The sequence below is a fragment of the Apostichopus japonicus genome, chromosome 5, assembly GCF_037975245.1.
Source record: "Apostichopus japonicus isolate 1M-3 chromosome 5, ASM3797524v1, whole genome shotgun sequence".
Lineage (NCBI taxonomy): Eukaryota > Metazoa > Echinodermata > Holothuroidea > Aspidochirotida > Stichopodidae > Apostichopus > Apostichopus japonicus.
Genome location: NC_092565.1, coordinates 3,791,964 through 3,811,949, shown reverse-complemented (window position 1 = coordinate 3,811,949; position 19,986 = coordinate 3,791,964). Strand labels below are relative to the sequence as shown.

The 19,986-nt window shown below is 40.0% G+C and overlaps 1 protein-coding gene across 1 annotated transcript; it reads right to left on the bottom strand.

Annotated features, from left to right (window-relative positions):
- Positions 1–1,843: 1,843 nt before the first annotated feature.
- Positions 1,844–19,619, bottom strand: LOC139967341 (uncharacterized). The gene is made up of 9 exons (XM_071971030.1): positions 19,384–19,619; positions 14,350–14,514; positions 13,069–13,207; positions 12,141–12,497; positions 11,087–11,175; positions 9,921–10,050; positions 8,727–8,913; positions 8,059–8,169; positions 1,844–3,650 (listed from the first exon to the last, which is right to left on the bottom strand). The coding sequence occupies exons 1-9, from the start codon at positions 19,436–19,438 to the stop codon at positions 3,483–3,485; spliced, it is 1,401 nt and encodes a 466-aa protein (XP_071827131.1). The 5' UTR covers positions 19,439–19,619; the 3' UTR covers positions 1,844–3,482.
- Between the last annotated feature and the right edge of the window lie 367 nt (positions 19,620–19,986).

Here is a 19,986-nt window from a genome sequence, read left to right as displayed (position 1 = left end):
CGTGAAAACGTACGGAAAATTCATCCTTTTAAATCTCAGCGAGACAATTCCACTGGATACAAGGATACGACTCAAAAGTCATAAGATGTGGTCATTATAACGATCACATTAAAAGATATGTATGAAATGCAGATTAAAGATATGATGGAAACTCAAATGTGGACCAAAAAACGATGTCCCTACGGATGCCGTCCAGTGACATTTACATAATTTGTGTGTGGTAGGTTCTGTAGCTCTTTTGTGGAAAAAAAATGGAGTATGCTTGAAGTTGAGAGTTCATCCATGCTTTAGATTATAGAGGGACATAGATCATCACGTTTTATGAGGAGGGAGGCTGTTTTTAGTTATTAACATAACATCTGGGTAATAGGTACTGTAACTCTTTTCTCGGAGAAAGCTTGGAATATGCGGATAAGGAAGAAAGTTTCGAGTTCTTCCCATGCATTAGATTAATGAGGGACCTAGATCATCACGCTTTACGAGGATATCTCATATATTAGGTGTAAGAGAAGCGGTGTGAGGAAGGGTAGGGAAGAATGGGGGGGGGGAAAATGATGTTACATGGGGGACCTAATAATTCGTCCTAAATGAGATTTGAAAAACTTCATTAATGTAAGTAAATATCATGACTGCCTGCTCTCGCTGATTTCTTTTAACCCTAAGAGCGGAGTGTGTGAGGTGAAGAAGGGTAGGGCAGGATGGGGAGGGATAAATGACGATGTAACCAGGGGGGTTGATAATTCGTTCAATATTGGATATTTGAAAATATATATATGTAAGTTAATATCATTACTGCCTGCTCTCACTGATTTCTTTCAACCTTAAGTTAAATTTTAGCCTGTAAAATATTGCTGACAGATTTTCCAAAAAAATCCGCTCCCTCAAAATTATTATTACAGTGAGTTTTGCTTGCTATAGCTAAAGAATCAAAGTGCAAGCATAAGAATAGCCTGCTAGTGCTATTTATAAAGGGTAATTACCTGCCTATAAAGCCTCATTATGAATTCAATCTAAACAGACTAAATAATCTTCTTTTGATACCATTGTGGAGTAAATTATCACACAATTTTATGACAGTGTTTTTTTGCAAGAACTTTCATCCATTCGTAGAGTTTGCGGATACACATCGCCTCAGTTGATCCCAAACAGTACTAGGACCTATGATTGGGCAGGTGTCTTGATCTTTCTGTTAACAACTATACATTAGGCTGTATGCTGAACTACACGTATCATGACATCACTACTGTATGTATTATCTACGGCTGCTTGTACTATCTTGCTCTCTACCCCCCCCCCCCACCCTCACACATCTTTCTCAAATACTGTTTGTGTACCACAGCGTGCCACTTGGAGGAAACACTCAACAGATTTAACCTTGAGTCAGTCCTTCAATGTACTGAGTCCAGTTATGATTGTTCACAGTGAAGCTAACACCTTTTTTTCCCCAGTATTATGGCCAATGCATTTGCTTATCACATCTGCCCAATTAATCTCTTGAACTGACCCTGTATTGACAAACACAGGACAAATTTGTTTATTGTTTGAATTATTATTTTTTTAAATGTAGAAGAGTGTAGGGTTAGCGATCAGGTTTGTTTATAAATTGAATGCATAATGAGGCTTTAATTAGATGTTTCTCTCTCCTCCTCCTCCTAACTTCTTATGAGATAAATTAATGATTACATGCACATGCATATGTTGCAATTTCTTATGATAATCACAAAACCGACAAATCTTAAAAATAACTCCATGGGAATGATTCCATGGTACTGCATGAAAGGTAAATGCTTGTTAAATAACAAACCCAACATCCAAAGGAATTTTGAAGCGGACGACAGAAATCTAGATTCATTAGGAAAGACCAATTCTTTTTATTACATTGTATATATTTTGTGGTAAAGTCAATTTTAAATAATTGAAAGCATGATAAACAATTTCAAGAAATGTAAATAATACAAAGGAAGAATAGGGTTATAAGAGAAATATCTGTAGATATTCTTAGAAAAAAACTCATTCATCATTATTCACATCCAAAAGCAGTAAAAGTGTTCAATTACATAGCATGCATTAGTACTGTTTGCGAAATCTTTTTTTCTTCACACCTGGCATGAATCATACTGTGAACCCAAACATTGAAGACAGCAGTAACTTAGGCAAGACTTAACACATATGGTCAAAAAAGATTTGAAAAAAAGAACAGTTTACATGATTTACTGATAATTTTTCAGTTAAAGTGAAATCTTTAGGGAGACATGATGGTACAAAATTGAACAAAAATTTGGGAAGGAAAATAATTATTTAGCCTTGTAGGTGTTTCCGGCAGAAGGTACATCAGAAGTATCGGAATGATGGCTTTAATTCATCTGTGAGAACTACTCTGAAACTAATTATTTTTTAACAAGAAGAAAACGATCTTGGATCACTATGATATAATAAACGGACACCTTCATTGACAGCAACATGAATATACATCACTTCGTATTACTTACCCTGTGATTTTGAAAAGTGGTGGAAAAAACACTCCTTCAAGCTAATAAAGACCTGGCAGCTATTTTCACTAGTAGAGCTGTTTATATTGCTAATAAATAAACTATAGTAGAATTTATCAATGTAAAATGCAAGACCCTTTGGATGGTGAGGCAGTGATAGTTGATGGTTTTTTTTTCCATTTTATTATTTTAATAATTGTGTCATTATTAGATTCTTACAAAATTTTCTATGAGATGTAAGCTTTGACAATAAACTCTGTGGTAGTTGGAATGAATCTCTGGTGTTGAATATAACTTTGCCATCTCCTAGACAACACTGGGCACCCCCCCCCCCCTTTTCACTTGCCCGTCCTCTCTCTCTGAGACTAGAGATATGAGTCCTGCATCTCTTAAAGACTGAACCTATAACCACATTTCTGTGACCAAATTATAACCTGTATCATTTAAAGACTGTATCTATAACCACATTTGTCTCTGACACCAAATATAATTCCTTTCATCTCATAAAGACTGGATCTAGACCCACAATTCTCTCTTTGACCGAACATGAGTCCATCATCTTTTCAAGACTGGATGCATACACACAGTTAACATCACATGTAATTTATTGACAAAATATTGAAAAGAAAGACCCAGATTAAGATGCAAATAGAAAAAATTGTTTGGCAAATAGAATCAGTTGTGATTGAATACAGGGAACAAATATTGGCTTCTTACATTACTAATGAGAGAAAATTTCTATCATTCCAGGCGTTAGAAGGAACCTTTTCAATGTCAATCAAGTTTCGAAAATTTCTATCATTCCAGGCGTTAGAAGGAACCTTTTTTCGATGTTAATCAATTTTCTTAATTTGGATATCATCCTGAGGAAACATTTTCTTAGGAACATTTAGTAAAAAATATATTATATAAATTTTGGAATATACATACTTTTATTCACAACAGATGACCTTACTTAAGTATTAAAAAATCAGAGTACGCTACTTCTCCCCCTCACAGACCCTGGTAGACGGGCTGCCCCTCCCTCCTCAGGGGGGTCAGGTCTGCTGAATAGACATTGGTCCTTTGTTTCCTTCTGAAGATAAATGCCGCAGCCAGAGCAGACAACATAACCACCACCCCAGTCACTGCTACGTAGAACCAGACCGTGGGGATGCAACTCTATAGGGAGAGAAAAGACAAAAGCTTGTTTAGGGATGACGGAACAAGGAATGGGATATTTTACAAACAGACCCTGTGATGTCCGTTATAATCTGTCGATACAAATATTCAGCAATTATGCATCCTCCTGGCAGAGCTGCCCTACAGATTACATCTCGGAACACTTGGACGCATTACTCCATCCCAATGTTCAAACCGTCACCCTTCTCCGTTCAGGACACTCCGCACTTCCTACAATTTATTACAGAGTTTGCTTTTCCCAGTGACACCACCAATCATTTTCTTTTCACCATGGATGTTAGCAGCTTGTACACTTCAATTTCACAGGAACCCACTACGCAATTACCTCCTCGATCGATGCACAAACCCCACTGTACCCAGGACAACCCTTCTACGCCTCATTGAACTAGTTCTTACCACCAATGCCTTCCGTTTGAATAACAGATTTAAAAAGGTGTAGCGATGGGCACTAAGATGAGGCAGTCGATAGCTTGCCTAATAATGGGACTTTTTGAAGGACGAGTCTTTTCAAGTTTCCATGGCAACACCCCCATCCTATATAACTTTTACAATAAAGATGACATCGTCGCAGCTTCAGTTTCTTGGAAAGTTCAACAACTTGAAATCCATCGTTGCCTTGGTCAAAGACTTCTATCCCTGCTTGAAATTCACACACACGATCTCTACTTCCTCGGTGACATTCCAAGATATGGAAATTTTGATCGATGACCGCACCATCTCGCCGAACATTCATTTCAAACCTACAGACTCACACAATTACCTCTTGTATTCATCAATCCCACCCTCCTACATGCAAACAACTCCATTCCATTTTATAAAAACTATTAAGAGCTAAACATATTTCTTCCAAGCAATGTGACTTCCAACAGGTTTATATTCAATTTAGATAAAACCTTTTCCATTCTCGTGTTCATCCTACGTCGGTTATACCAGCTGCCGACCGATGTGTCAAGGATAATCAGCAGGGACACAACTCTGGAACCCTTTCATGTTGCAACCGGTACAGATGGCATCCCTCCTGTGCTACCATTTCATCCACCTATACAACCCGTTCCACAGATCACATACAGACATGTCAAAGCTCTTATTCGTGACCTGACCTCGAAAGTTATATATTCCCTAGGATGCCCATCACAGCCTACCAACGCCTTAACAGCCTTTCGGAATCATCTAGTGAAGGCATTACAACTCCAAGCACTTTCTGCTGACACTCCAGTCACCTACCCATGCAACCGTAATACCTGTAAATATGTTGTCTTTAATATATAATATAATTTTTAATATTGGCCCCAAGAGTTCTGTTGTTGGTAAACAATAACTATAATAATAATCAGCAGTTATTTTTACGACGCTTAAGCGACCACAAATGTGGGGGAAGCTCGCAAGGGCTTATGGATTACAACTTACACGTCGGGTGGCTACCAATTCAACATTTTTTAAACTCAAATTTGGAATCTTTTCAATTTAGAAAGTCATTTCAGATGGGAAAACCGTAGATTGCTCTTGGATGAAAAACCCACCTTACTATGACCCGGCCGGGAATCGAACCCAAACCTCCCTATTGCTAAGCCTCACTGCTTCAAATGCCACTGCCTTTATCCACTCGGCCACAGCACCGGTTACACAACATTTGACATTTATGAAATTCAATCTTTCTGATTTTCCGGTTGCTTCACATTTCAATCCCCCCCCCCCCCCTCTCCCTGAAAGATTACTGATATTTTCCATCACAGGGGCTTTCTCATCCAGGGGTAAATGATATTGACTGTCTCATGGCTTAAATTCAAAATTTGATCAGTTATAAAAGCTCACACAAACAATATTCATATTTGTCATAAAAATTGAATCATCAAAACAAGTCTGGCCTTTGTCTGGATCAGTTTTCCATTTGATACATGTCAATTTTCTGTGTGTGATATTTATAGGAAAAGTAATTCCAAGTCTCGAGAAGTCTCGAGTAATTCCAAGTCTCAACTTCTGTGAGCTAGTTAGATTAGAGTGCATATGTAGAATGGGGACAGGTAGGGGAGGAGTGACGTAAATATAGGTTATTATTAATAGCATTGAAAATATAGTGTACACATTATTAGTAAACATTCAAGTCAAAATAAAATAAAATAAAACTGTTAGCAAACTGTTTATCCACTAGAGAGCCTGTGTAATAGAATGTGTAAAAACTAAGTTGGCCCGACGTTTCAATCCTAGCAGGATCTTCTTTAGAGGCTAAATGACAAGTAACAGTGACAGAAGGGACAAAAACACGCACAGAATACAGACAGGTTAAGGAGCATGGTGAACACAGAGAGATAGATGTAAGGGGATAAGTAGACAAGGGATGGAGAGAAGAAAGAAAGAAACCAACAGGGGAAGAGGAGAGGTAGGAGATAAACAGTGGAGGGACAAAGAAAGGATTAAGGGAAGGGGGTAGGGAATAAACTAGAGAAGGGCAAAGACAGAAAGGTGAGGAGAAAAAAGGGTGCATGAGAGCTATGCGAAGAGGAGTGACAGGGGGAGGGGGAGGGGAACAAGGGGAGATGCCGCAAACTGGACAAGAGAGCAGATAGATGACATGAGTGGTTGTGCAAGTGGTGTGACCCTTAGTCTTATGAGTGAGTTGGGTGCTGTGGCTGGTGATGGAATTGGATTCAACAATGTGGTGGCTGCAGACGATGCATCTCAAAGTACGATCACATTTGAAAGTACCATGCTGAATGGGTGTAGGGTTAGAAGTTAGAGGTGGAACAGCAGCACGCACAAGAAGGTCTCGTAGGTTGCGTGGACGTTTGTAGGCGATGGTCGGTTTTTTCTGGGATGGCTCGTTGGAGTCTATCTGAAGTGAGGAGAATATTGTGGTTGTTAGAAGGTATTTGCTGAAGAGGAGGAAGATTTGGGTGGACAATAACAACCAGGGGAGCTTGTTGTCGCAATCTCGTCCCTTTTTGTCCTTCACTGCCAAAGTAGATGATCTGCATAGGGAGCGGACTCTCTGAATGGCTTCACGCACCCTTCAGGCACTATGGCCATTGCAGTAAGGTGTTTTTCCAAGCATTTGTATGACGAATGAAAGAGGAATTGTTAGAGCAAATGCGACGAAGACGAAGTGCTTGACTGTAGGCAATTCCAGACTTGCAGTGACGGGGATGGCAGCTTGAAGAATGGAGATACTGCTGTGTGTCTGTGGGCCTGGTGTATAAGTTCGTAGAGAGAGAAACGTGTTCCTTGCAAACAGTTACATCGAGAAAGTTAACCTGTTGGTGAGAGTAATCAGAGGTAAATTTGATGATGCTGTGGAAAGAATTGATGTGATTGATGAAGGTGAGCAGGCTATCCTCATCACTGGTCCAAACGAAAAAGATGTCATCAATGTAGCGTCACCAGATAAGAGGACGGCAGGGAGCTGCAAGGAGCATGCGTTCTCCAAGGCTAGACATAAACAGGCAAGCAAAGGAAGGAGCCATCCTGGTACCCATGGCAGTCCCCTGTCTTTGAAGGTAATGCTTGTCCATGAACGTGAAGTTGTTTTTGGTGAGAACCTATTGCATGAGAACTTTGATGTCAGAGATGGGTGGACAAGGGTGGACCTTCTTGGACAGGGCTGCACAGGTAGTTGCAATGCCTTCAGCATGATGGATGTTAGTGTAAAGAGAAGTGACGTCGAGAGTACCCATGATGGCTGTACTGGGGATTTGGTTCTTGATATCTTCAAGTTTCCTGAAGAAATCTGGAGTGTCACTGATATAAGAATTGATCTGAGGAACTAGAGGTTTGATGAAGTGGTCCACAAACAAGGATATCTTCTCGGTGGGGGATCCATTATGATAGGCCTACCAGGGTCACCAGGCTTTCGAATTTTGGGCAGGAGATAAAACCTGGCTGCCTTACAGTCTGTGGGAGAAAGGAAAGAAACAGCCTTCTTAGAGATCTGGTTCCGCTGGCACATATCAGTGATGGTCTGTTTTATCTGCTGAGAGAAAATATCTGTGGGATCAGAATCAAGAAGAATGTAAATATCACTGTTGGAGAGATGACGCATGGCTTCCTTGATGTAATCCTGTCGATCCTGGATGACAACTGCAGAACCTTTGTTGGCTGGTTTGATGATAATGTCACTGCGAGACATTAGTTAGGAGAGTGCTGTACGCTCATCTCTTGGAAGGTTGTCGTGTGTTCTGCGGAGAGGAGAGTTTGACTGGTTAGTCTCAGAGCTGATGACTTGTGTGTAGGCTTCTAAAACAGGGACTCTGTTCTTAGGAGGCATCCAAGAAAAACTCACGAAGGCGAATTCTGTGAAAGAAATGAGTAAGATCTTGGCTCAGTTCAACACACACATTAGGGCTCTGAGAACTTTAGCTTGCTGTTGGCATTAACAACTAATTTCCTAACTTACCCCATTCTCTTGTTTGATAAATAACTTTGGGCATGTAGCGTAAATAGGTTGCACACTGCCCTTTGGACACGAAGCATCGGCTGGGCATGGCCTTGGACCACAGACTGTGCACTGGAGGGATTAAAACAAAAGAAATATATCTCTAATTACACAATCAGATCTTGATTAAAAGACAAACAAACAAACACACGCAACACCCAAGTCAAAGTTCTTAGTTTATCTCTGAAGTTTTCTTTCACAATACTGAGTACAGAATCACCAACAGTTAGTGCAATGGTTTTATGCAACTATGCAATACTAGACAAATATAACTGCACACTCACTGGCAGCAAAATATTGACTGTTTTGGGCTTTATTTTTCACTTGATGGATTTCAACATTGATAGGTAGAGTTCCAATTTGTCCAAGGAGATATCAAGTTCACATATATATTATATATACATCCCCAAGGGAAAGTAGATGTAAATTTTACATGGCAAAAAAAAAATCAAATAAAAGAATTTTATTTGTGCTTCTGTGACATCACACCTGTTTGCTTCACATACACTTTTGCCACAAAACATTTCAATTTCACCCCGGAATATGTTTCTCTTTTCTTCGTCGGTCAAACTTTAAATTGCCATCTTGACCACCCTTTTAATAATGGCCGATTCATTAAGTCAACTCACCGGACAGTAGTACCCCTCTGAACATTCAATGCAGTGACTCTGACCAGATTTCAGCTGGTACCAGCCCAGACCGCACGGCTTACACAGGTCATCGGTGTCCCCGTCTTTGACCCACCCTGGACTGCAAAGTGTGCAGTTTACTGCGCCTAGAATCCTGGTCTCCTGTCCAGATGGACATGGAGAACAGCTGCGAAAATGGAAAAGGGTTTTAAATCCTGAGAGGAAATTCTACTCAAGAGAGTTCTATTCATAGTACATAGTCACTAAAGCTTTATCAAATGTTGATTTTTCAGATGGTGGGGATGGGTGTTGTTTAGCGTATTGCTAAGTGTAGTCGTAATACAACCCATGTAGTAAACCAAATTATGTTGAAGGTTTTTCTTGACTGTCATTTACAAGTCCTCCCCAACCCCCCCAACCCCGCCCCCAGGTCCTCATTCATGCACCTATGCGATGAGATAAAATTGAGATTTAGTGGGCTCTCCCAAAGACGCAATGTAATGATATCGCCAGGAATCAAACCTGCGGTCCTTTAGATTGCAAGTACATGCTACAAACAACGTCTTTTTGCTGCTGCATCTCCTACACAGACCATCATATCACTGACAACTCTTTCTGCTTCCACTACAGCTAATCAAATGCAAGTTTGTATTTTTAACCACTCTGGGGACACTAACGACATCACACGTTGTACAAAATGGCATCCTCTACGACCTTGATTTCTAATCTTTGATCATGTTTCAAATCGAATAACATCTTCCAGTTTTGTCTGATAGGAATGTTGCACACGATAATCTTCTCTGGCCCATCTATGTCAAGATGTTGAATGGAACACTCGGCTTTAACATCCATTAAGTAAACAGTGCTGTAATTTTTTTTTTTCAAGTGGCTTCCTTCAACTCTTCCTTTCCCTTCACAATCTTTAAACTCTAGATTAACAAATGTCTGATATCATCCAGCTTGCACTCTCTCCCTCCTCCCCCCCCCCCCCCCAGGCATAATCTATCGGTATTGCCTTGCAAAAAGTTGTGCAAAATGGCTACACAAGTGCAAAAGATGCATTGCAGTCTTTGCACATAGGAACCATAGTACTTTATAAGCGAATGTTCGGAGCCTTTCAAACGACTGCACAAATTATTGCCAGCCCCCCCCCCCACCCAAGAATAAAACATGTTTAACTAGCAGGGAACATACCTTTCACATTGTTCATGATCGCAATGTGTCCCAAGATCACACAGGGTGCAGTAACTTTGACCCTGGTCACTGAAGGTTCCCTGGTGACACGGATCACAGGAAGTCGATTCACTTGTTATTGACTTCGTACCTGAAGCAAAGAAAGAAAACAGGACACAGCTGAGTAGATGGCATGGAACAAGAGGTCTTCATTTAATGTCCTATGACTATGAAGGCCAGAGAAAAAACACTGGCCGGAACAAAAGGTGGGATAGACTCAAAAAGGCACTTAACCTTAATTATTGAGCGATGTGTATGGTAGGTTGGTATAGGTGCTCAAGCCTACAGTCTTGAAGGATCCACAGAGTCAAATACTGTAAGATTGGGGGCCACTTTTGTATTTTTTTATTTGGGGGGGGGCTGGATCGAAAGTTTTTCGTTGGCAGGATTTGGCCAATGCCCTCCCCCTCCCATCCATTGAGGATGCCTGGTGTAGCATATATATGGAGATAGTTAGTGCTATTCATTATAACATAGTGACCATGCATAACTAGGAATACTGCTTAATTTAAACCGTCTTCCAGAAATTGTGAGCGTGCACTTCTTCCAATGAAAATTTGTTGTTGTTGTGAAAACTGAATAACCTCGAAGAGTTGATTTGGTGTGACCAAACGACGATTGCATTTTGACACAACAGCTACCAATAATGGCATTAACTTGAACTGTTGGCCAATATATACATATTCATGAGATTTTGCTGTTGTGAAGGGAAATTCTACGTAAGATTGCAGGAGGGAAGAGAAGGGGCTGTATCATATCACTAGTCATATCTGTGTACTTGTGTGATATCTATAAACTACATGAAGAGGGGAAATAAAAAATTGTGTAATTTGTAAGGAATATCTCCTACAGGCTCAATGACATAAAATACACCAACAAAACTATCAAGAACATTGCAAGAGATTTCACCAAGTTTGAGGGAAGATGTGTTTGAAGACACAGCACCTGTTATGAAGCATGTACACTGACTAACAAAATTGTGGCAATTTGCAAATTGCAACCAGTTTTAAAACTATGGACTTCAAAAATTGAGGAAATCTACCACTCAAGTTGTAGACGAACTGATCATCATGGCAGGCAGGTGAAATCACAAGTGTGTAATTCAACCAATCAGGGGCTGACCTTACCTGCCTCGCAAGGAGTGCACGATGAGCTGCCATTTGTATTGCTATAGTAACCAGGTTGGCATTGTTCACACTGTGTAGAACCTTTTTGACTGGAATGAAAAAAGAGACGAACGAGGAAATAATTTTGTAAATCCCACATAAAACTAGATGATGGTTCTAGTGAAATTGTTCAGAATGATCGATGTTTTAGTTCGCAATATTGAAAAAGACTATATTACAAACAATGAGTATGGAACACATGTATGGGAGTAACATATGCCACATAATGGGGTCAAAATGATATTGCACAATGGCAATTTTAAAAATATATATATTCTACACAATGTTAATAATTTTCTTAAAGAGGTGGGAGCAATTTGACTTAACAGATTAAAGAACCTGCTGGTAGTAAATGTCGTGTTGTGGCGTGCTCTGCATTGCTTGACAACATACATGTGTACCATTCTATGTCATGTCTACATGTGTCAGTGTTAGCATTGGAATTGTTTGAAATATCATGAATGCTGAGATATTTACACCTTATTTTGATTTCACATAGATAGCTCCTTCACTGACATTGCCCCCCCCCCACACCCCACCCCACCCTTGGAAGCACACACACACATGTCTCCTGTCTGTCTTTGCAGAGCTCTTTAGCAATCTTTAAAAAATTCTTTGCAATGGTACATAACAAACAAGCTTAATAAACACATACTTATGGCAAATGATTTTGGCTCATTACCAACCTCACTGAAATGCTTTCCAATTTATAAAACAAGATATGTTTCCATATTGTCAGTGCTTAAGATTTGAAAGGGCAGACTTTTTCCTTCCTGAATTTGCTGGCATTATCCATAATAGCTGGTAAGATTATGATCCAGATCATGTGCTATCTATGTCACCTTATTTCTCCCTATCTTGAACGAAAATTATGGGACGCATATATTGGAACACCATATCTACCTTTAGATCACTGTTTTCAACAAAGCAGTTCTTACCTTTCCCCCTGATACCAATTTCTACTAAAATTGTGTAACTAAATGAGTGTTCCAAATTCCAAGAGTCTTTAACGCACCTTGAAAAATTTCCTTCTAAGCACTCTAGGCAATTCCCTTGCCCCTTCTTTGGTTGGTACCACCCCTTCTGGCAAAGGGTACAATTAACTGTCCCATCCTGACTGCTGAAAGAACCTGGTTCACAAATCTTACAGTTGGTTGTTCCTGTCACGTTGGCATGGTAACCTGGTTGGCAAGGAAGGCACTTGTCTTGTCCTGGCTCTGACTGGTTGAACCCAAGAGGACATTGGTGGCAGTATGTAGAATTTGTGCTGTTTGAAAACGTCCCGGCTAGGCACTCTTTACATTCAGTCGAGCCTGTGCGGTTGTTGTAATGACCTATGGAACAACCCTTGCAGGATGTGCTTCCTTCCTCTCTGTAACCAAATAAACGTTACAATAACGATAATTTAGTGAACAAGATCCAACTGGCCCAAGACAATTGATGTCGATGTTAAACTTGTTTAATATGGAAAAATTACCAAAGAATTGAGGAACAACATATTTATCAATTGATCTATGTTTAACTATTATCTGATTCAAAATGGCTATCGGATGGACCATAGGCTATCAATAATGACCTAACTTTGATAGGAAAATATCAATTTATCATCGATATAGAAACAGATTGCAACGTGTATTATCCCTTACCTACAATTGTAACAAATGATCCCTGACCTACAATTGTAACGGATCCATGATCCCCTACCTAGACTTGTGTAACTGATGATCCCTCACCTACACTTGTAACACATGAAGTTACAATGGCAGAGTTGAGACCGGTAAGAGATGGATGCAGTAAATGATCACGTACCTACACATGTAACAGATGATCCCTTACCCACAATTGTAAATGACGATCCCTAATTTCTATAAAAAGGTTCAGAGACAAAACTGAAAATGCTACAAAGACTTTCAGGAAAAAAATCAGTCGTATTCACTACTTACTTCCCTTCAGTTCCTGCTGGACATGCTACACAGTGAGTGGCCCCACCATCAGGTTGGTAGGTTCCCTTACCACAAGCCTTACAATCTGTTTTTGTTTCACAAAACCCTGGTTCACTGCAACATTCACACGAGGGATCACCTAGGGAGGAATATATGTGGTACATTTTTGCTGGGTAATAGGAGCAGTCTAAAGGTAGATGTTAGTTGGTTACTTCTAGAACAGTCTGAAAGTGCATGCATGCTGGGTAACAACAGTAGTCTGAAGGTAGATGTATTCTGGGTTGTAGGAGCAATCTAAAGGTATGTATGATTGGTAATAGGAGCAATCAATGCTTGGGTAATAGGAGCAGTCTAAAGGTAGATGTTTGTTGGTTGCTTCTAGAACAGTTTGAAGGTGCATGCATGCTGGGTAATAACAGCAGTCTGAAGGTATGTATTCTGGGTAATAGGAGCAATCTAAAGGTATGTATGATTGGTAATAGGAGCAATCAATGCTTGGGTAATAGGAGCAGTCTAAAGGGGGAGATGAATGTTGGTTAATAAGAACAGTCTGAAGGTGCATGCATGCTGGGTTATAATATCAGTTTGAAGGTAGATCCCAGAATACATCTATGTATTCTGGGTAATAGGAGCAATATAAGGATAGATGCATGCTGGGTAATAAGAGCAATCTAAAGGTATATGTATGATGGGTAATAGGAGCAATCTAACGGTACATCAATGCTGGGTAATAGGAGAACTCTAAAGGCAGATGTTTGTTGGCTAATTAGAAGTCTGAAGGTGCATGCATGCATGCTGGGTAATAACAACAGTCGGATGGTAGATGTAATCTGGGTAATAGGAGAAATATAAGGATAGATTCATGCTGGGTAATAAGAGCAATCTAAAGGTACAGTATATGTATGATAGGTGAGTTATATCAAATGGTACATCAATGCTGGGTAATTCAAGCAAGCTAATCGTACATCAATGCTGGGTAATAGGAGCAATCTAAAGGTAGATGCATGCTGGGTAATAGGAGCAGTGTAAAGGTAGATTTTTGCTGAATACGAGGAACAAGAATAGTACATCAATGCTTGCTGAGTGTAAAGATAAGCCTGAACTTATAAAGTATTATGCAGCTGAAGGTAACATTTTAACCAACAAATAGCTTGACTGCCAAAGCAAAAGATGGCAGGCCAGAGGTCATGTATACTCAATCATGAATATGCAGTGACCACAGTCGTAACATGGGAGAACACGATCATAGCCAAGAAAAGGGTAATTCAGAAGGAAACTTACCAACATCAGCTACTGACCCCGGCAAGCACTTATGTGTGCAGGAGAGTAACCCTGTACAGTTGACGACGACAGCGGGGCTAACAGGGGGTAAGGTTCCTTTCAAGCTCTCTGGTTGGTACTGTTTGTTTACTATGATGTCATGCGCTGAGAGAGGAACGGCAATGACTGAAATGCAAAAATAAAGAAGCAAAAAGTCTGTTTTAGTTGGCCATTAACTTGTACAACACATTGCTCAACTGATCATTTATGCTAAGTTCACATGCAGAATCTTGGATCAACAGCAACTCCATCGATATGAGAGGGTTCGGTATAGTACTGAGTATATACTCACACAACAATACAAGAGCATAACAATTCAGTTGGTAACATCTCACTTCAGATTATCTTTCACTGTCAACGTCCTCTTAGTCTTTCACCCACCTCCAAAGTAAATGTACACTATCTGGACTGTGATGCTTTAACTGGTGTTCATTCATACTTAGTAAAGATTCCTAAATCCTACTGGTCCATTCAGGTCAGCTGACCGTGGTTAATCCTGTGAGTAACGCACGGTAAAATTACAGGGCATCACTTTAATAAATCTTTGGTTATATGTAACCAAAATGTTTTGTTTTATGATTTTTCCCCCACACAAATGGTAGTGTATGAATGAACGGGGTTAATCAACGGTCTAGCGTGCGTTACTCACATGATTAATGCACTCCGGGTGTTAATGCTATCGCTGGATGCACGAGGGCAGAGCCCTCGTGCATCGCTTGCATTATCCCCCGATCGTGCATTAATCCTGTGAGTAACGCACGCTAGACCGTTGATTAACCCCATATTAACAGTAGTTTTTGTGATTCATTACAGTATGCAACAGAGATGCCAATACTTTTGTTCTAAACTGATAATTTTATGTTAACTGTCAATTATACATACTGACTTGAGAGAGGGTAAGAATGAGGGTGAGAGAGTGGGTGTGAGGGGTGGAGAGAGAGGGTTACTAAGAGGCAAGTGAGACAGTGTGGCTCTGGATTATATGGAACGCCAAAAGCGCAACGCATTTCGTTGCCTCGATCGATTTCGCCTCCTTCTATTTCGTTGCCTCCCTTTATTTCGTTGCCTCCTTTGATTTTGTTTCCTCCTTCTATTTCGTTGCTTCGTTCTATTTCGTTGTCTCCTTCTATTTTGCTGCCTCGTTCTATTTCGTTGTCTCCTTCTACTTTGCTGCCTCGTTCTATTTCGTTGTTTCCTTTGATTTTATTGTCTCCTTCTATTTCGTTGCCTCGTTCTAATTCATTGCCTCCTTCGATTTCGCTTCTTCGTTCTATTTCGTTGCCTCCTTTGGTTTTGTTGCCTCGTTTGATTTCGTTGACTCCTTCGATTTCGTCGCCTCCTTCTAATTCGTCGTCTCCTTTGATTTCGTTGCCTCCTTTGATTTCGTTGCCTGGTTCTAATTTGTTGCCTCCTTTGATTTCGTTGTTTTGTTCTATTTTGCCGTCACTTAACTAAGCTAGCTAGTTGACCAGAGAGGCTGCTCAGTGCTAGGCACGCTAGGCTGCTCAGTACGTGCTAGGCACTGTGATCGACCAGGTAACGTTCGCGTTAACCGGCCGGTCGCGACCGAAGGAGAAACAAGCTCCGCCCACCAATGCATGCTTGCAATACCTAATTAACATAACCAGGCGAATTCAATCGAGGCAACGAAATCGAACGAGGCAACGATGTAGAACGAGGCAACGAAATAGGTGGAGGCAGCAAAATAGAAGGAGGCAACGAAATCGAAGGAGGCAACGAAATAGAAGGAGGCAACGAAATCAATGGAGGCAGCAAAGTAGAAGGAGGCAACGAAACCAATGGAGGCAACGAAATGAAAGGAGGCAACGAAATGAAAGGAGGCAACGAAATAAAAGGAGGCAACGAAATAAAAGGAGGCAACGAAATAAAAGGAGGCAGCAAAATAGAACGAGGCATCCAAATAGAGGCAACGAAATAAAGGGAGGCAATGAAATAGAAGGAGGCGAAATCGATCGAGGCAACGAAATGCGTTGCGCTTTTGGCGTTCCATACTGGATACAGTGTCAAACTATTGTACCCTGTGTAACAACCAATTAGCAGTAACAAGTCATTATTCAGAAAACTTAACCAAAAGACGATAGACACACTGAGAGTGTATCCATCCCATATATGTACAGTATCCAATTTGCTTGTTTCACCATGTACTGTATGGACATACAACTGAATCAAGCTTTACCATTATAACAAGCCATTCTGTATTAAAAGATGAGGTGATCATATATATACACTATGACCAAATTGTAACACTATATTGTAGATTTAACCTTAAAGCAGACTCAACACGTTGAGTCAACAGACCCAAGGGTTATAAACTATGTTTCATTTCAGACTTTGTTTACATATATAATCAAAAGATTTGTTAACCTCCTTGTAGCTGTAAATAACACGACCTTTGAGACAAAAGATTGTTTACAAATACCTCTAATTACCAAATCAAAGATTAACCAATTAAGAAGTTTCAGATATGCAGAGCAGCAAGCTAGATTGTTAAGTGTTTACTAACTACAGAGTAGAAGCACATGACAAATTGCAACAAACACAACACCACTGTTGGTCCTTCACGGTATAGTAACCTGTCAGACATATTTATAGACTATGACCTAACACTTACGAATGACGAAACTCAATGAATTCTCTCATCAAGGATAACAAATGAAGAGCCCCATACACAGGTTTCTGAACACATACTGTCTTAGAAGTATTGTAACCTATGTCCTTTCACTTTCAAATGTCTTGCTCAGGGCAAAAGATTGAAGATTTTTTTCTGGTTGTCTCTCCAGCAACCAGGGCTTACCTATTTAGTTGTCCAAACAGCAAATTTTGTTGTCAACAAAAATGCAGCTAAATAACCAAGAATGACCAAGAAGTACAGTGTTGCCTGGTGAGATATGTGTCTATAGACTTTGGTGAATATGTACAACATCAACTTTAGCCATTTTTAACTCATATTAACCAAAGATGGTAGTTGGGGTTGATCCTTCCTTAAAGGACTGTCCAGTTACAATTTCAGTGCAATTGACATGCATTTGAACACATGTATTTCAGGGTTTACTTGGTATCTAATACCCATACAGTACTATTATACAAACAAGAATAAAGTAAAATTTAGAGGCACCAGGTTACATCTATAATTCTGACAGAGGCATGGTTTGATACTTCTTTGACAATAAACTATGCAGCATCTATGCATACAGTTGGAAGGGCCAACAGGGAGAAAAAAAAGTTTAAGCCAAAGTTCAAGACTTAACTACATATCATTTAATTTCAAAACTTGTCTACATAGGCCTACACTGAATCAGCGTTATTTTCTGCGACAGCTCATTACATACTAATCTGTTTTAGCGATAAACCAAAACATTCTGGATATTTTTGAGTACTAAGGTAATGTTACGGACATCTTTATAGTCGACACAGTTTAGAAAAATCCCTGTTTAATATGAAGGGTCTTTCTACCTTTTTATTGATGCATAAATGATATTTGTAACTTAAAGGGTGTGAAGACTTGCGCAAAAAGAAACGTCTAATGTCGGACCCTAATCTGACCTAGTTTGGAATGAGGTGTAACAGAAGTGTTAGACACCACCATCGATCCCAGAAAATGCACCCAGCTTGCTACCTTCGGTAATTAGACACTAGTGTACAGTCAGTACATACAGCTGCAGTAGATACCCACAGCACAGTACAAACGATACAGCGATGGACATCTCAGGTCCAGCTAAAGATAACAAGGTATCACATTTCATTACTGTCTGCATTTTGTAGTGACAAGCAGAAAACTTCACTTGCAAGCAACGGAAAGTTAACTTTCTAAGAGCGCGGCATGCGGCGAGTCTTCAATGCCTTTAACTGAAGAACCTGTTCGAAACCCACCGCAAATGCGACTGCACACCTCAACATCTAGATGGAGGTTAAGTGGAGTGCACTTAACATTTTTATGAAATAATCTCCCTACAATGCAGCCAACATTAAAATGATCAAAATATGCTGTATCACCACCACGATTGCACCTCCACACCGGGAAGGTCAGTGGACTAGGTCGTTTGCTAAAAACGGTGATGATGTGTCATTCTCAGAGTAAAAGCAAGGAAAAATTGTTTCACTGCGACTGAGCCACCTCGTTTTGAGAACTATGTTTTCCGACAGTGGGGGTGTTTTCTACTTAACCACGCCGGGCAACTAAGGCCTACGTCTTACATGACGTTAAGTTGTACTTGTATAGTAGCATGGTGGGCTCATAATTGACGCACTTAAGGATTTGATTAACTGTATCTATCAAGGAAAAGTCCAAATCACTCGACTGAATGTTTTTTTCATATGTGTAGTTCCTCAGAAATGTTATGATCTCAAAATATTTAAGGTTCTGTTCTTCTGCACCGTACAATTGAGCAGAATTTGACCACAAAATGTCTGCCGTGTCAAGTTCTTTCATACCCCTAAATTGACACATTCGTTGTAAAGCTAACTGTAGTGTAGGCCTTAGTATACATCCATTGACTTATGATGCTGTTTGCTATGCTCTGAGCCTCTAAGCTCAGACTGGTCAGGTTCCAGAGAGCAGTGTTATCATATTGAGGTAATGTTGGTTATTTTTAGGGAGTAAGATTTCCAAATGACCAAAAAATGTGCAAAACTGGTGGGAGGGTGTTAAAAGCTTAAAAAAATACCACAATTTGGTCAGCAAATAGCTGAAATGGATTCAAACTCATGAAATATGTCATTCTGCTTGACTGCAAAAAGTTTAGGTGGCCTGCTGTATCGTTGCTAGTAATAATCGAAGGTGCGTCAATTACGGGGGTGCGTCAATTATGAAGCCTTTACTATACTGTATCTTCCTTATATAGTTATATGGGCTTATCTAGGTTGACTAGAGTTACCCAACACATACAGTATTGAGTAATCAGCCTTTGCGTTTGATTTTACTAGTCAGACCACAGACCGGTTGAGTAGACCACAAAGTTGATTGAATATACTTACAGAGGACGACAATCAGTTCGAAGCCACGTTTGAAAAGTATACTCTGAAATGCCATCAAATTATTGAGACACTGGGTGTACAATTGTGCTCTTAAATACTAGTTCCATCACAATAATGGGATTCGTGACTCCTGAGCTGGTCGTGTTGCCTGCCTTTCATTTTGTATCGACTGAACGTACAAAGTTAGGTTGTACAGATGTGCATACGGTAGAATATGATTCTGCGATGCGTCTTCTTTCCTTGTCACATGTGCTATACGTAGTAATGCAAACAGTAAAACCACGTACAACGCAGTCCGGTGCCAAACTTACAATGCAAAATGCAAATTGCAGGTATTTTCTAATTGTGTGGTGTCAAGTTGGACGCAAACCTAGGCTATCGGAAGAGTTTGTGATGTATGTATAAAAGGCAAAGAAGTATTACCCTATTTCATGGTTAAACAGTTTAGCAACCTGCCTGAAAACGAAAATAAACATGTTTGATTTAAATTTGTCAAGTCATCTTTCACTGTATTTTGTGGTCATCAATCGATGATCATTTACAATCCACCGCTAGTCTTACATGCTTTTACTAACAAGTATTCTACTGGGGTGGCGCTAAGCA

Bases quoted from the DNA above. Each gene is read 5' to 3' on its own strand.
- LOC139967341 (XM_071971030.1), bottom strand. From the start codon at position 19,438: ATGGCATTTCAGAGTATACTTTTCAAACGTGGCTTCGAACTGATTGTC. The intron at 12,498-13,068 runs GTAAGTAGTGAA...ATTTGGTTACAG, and splicing joins CCAGCAGGAACTGAAGGGAA to AGAGGAAGGAAGCACATCCT. The intron at 3,651-8,058 runs GTAAGTTAGGAA...CTCTCCCTATAG, and splicing joins TTATCAAACAAGAGAATGGG to AGTTGCATCCCCACGGTCTG.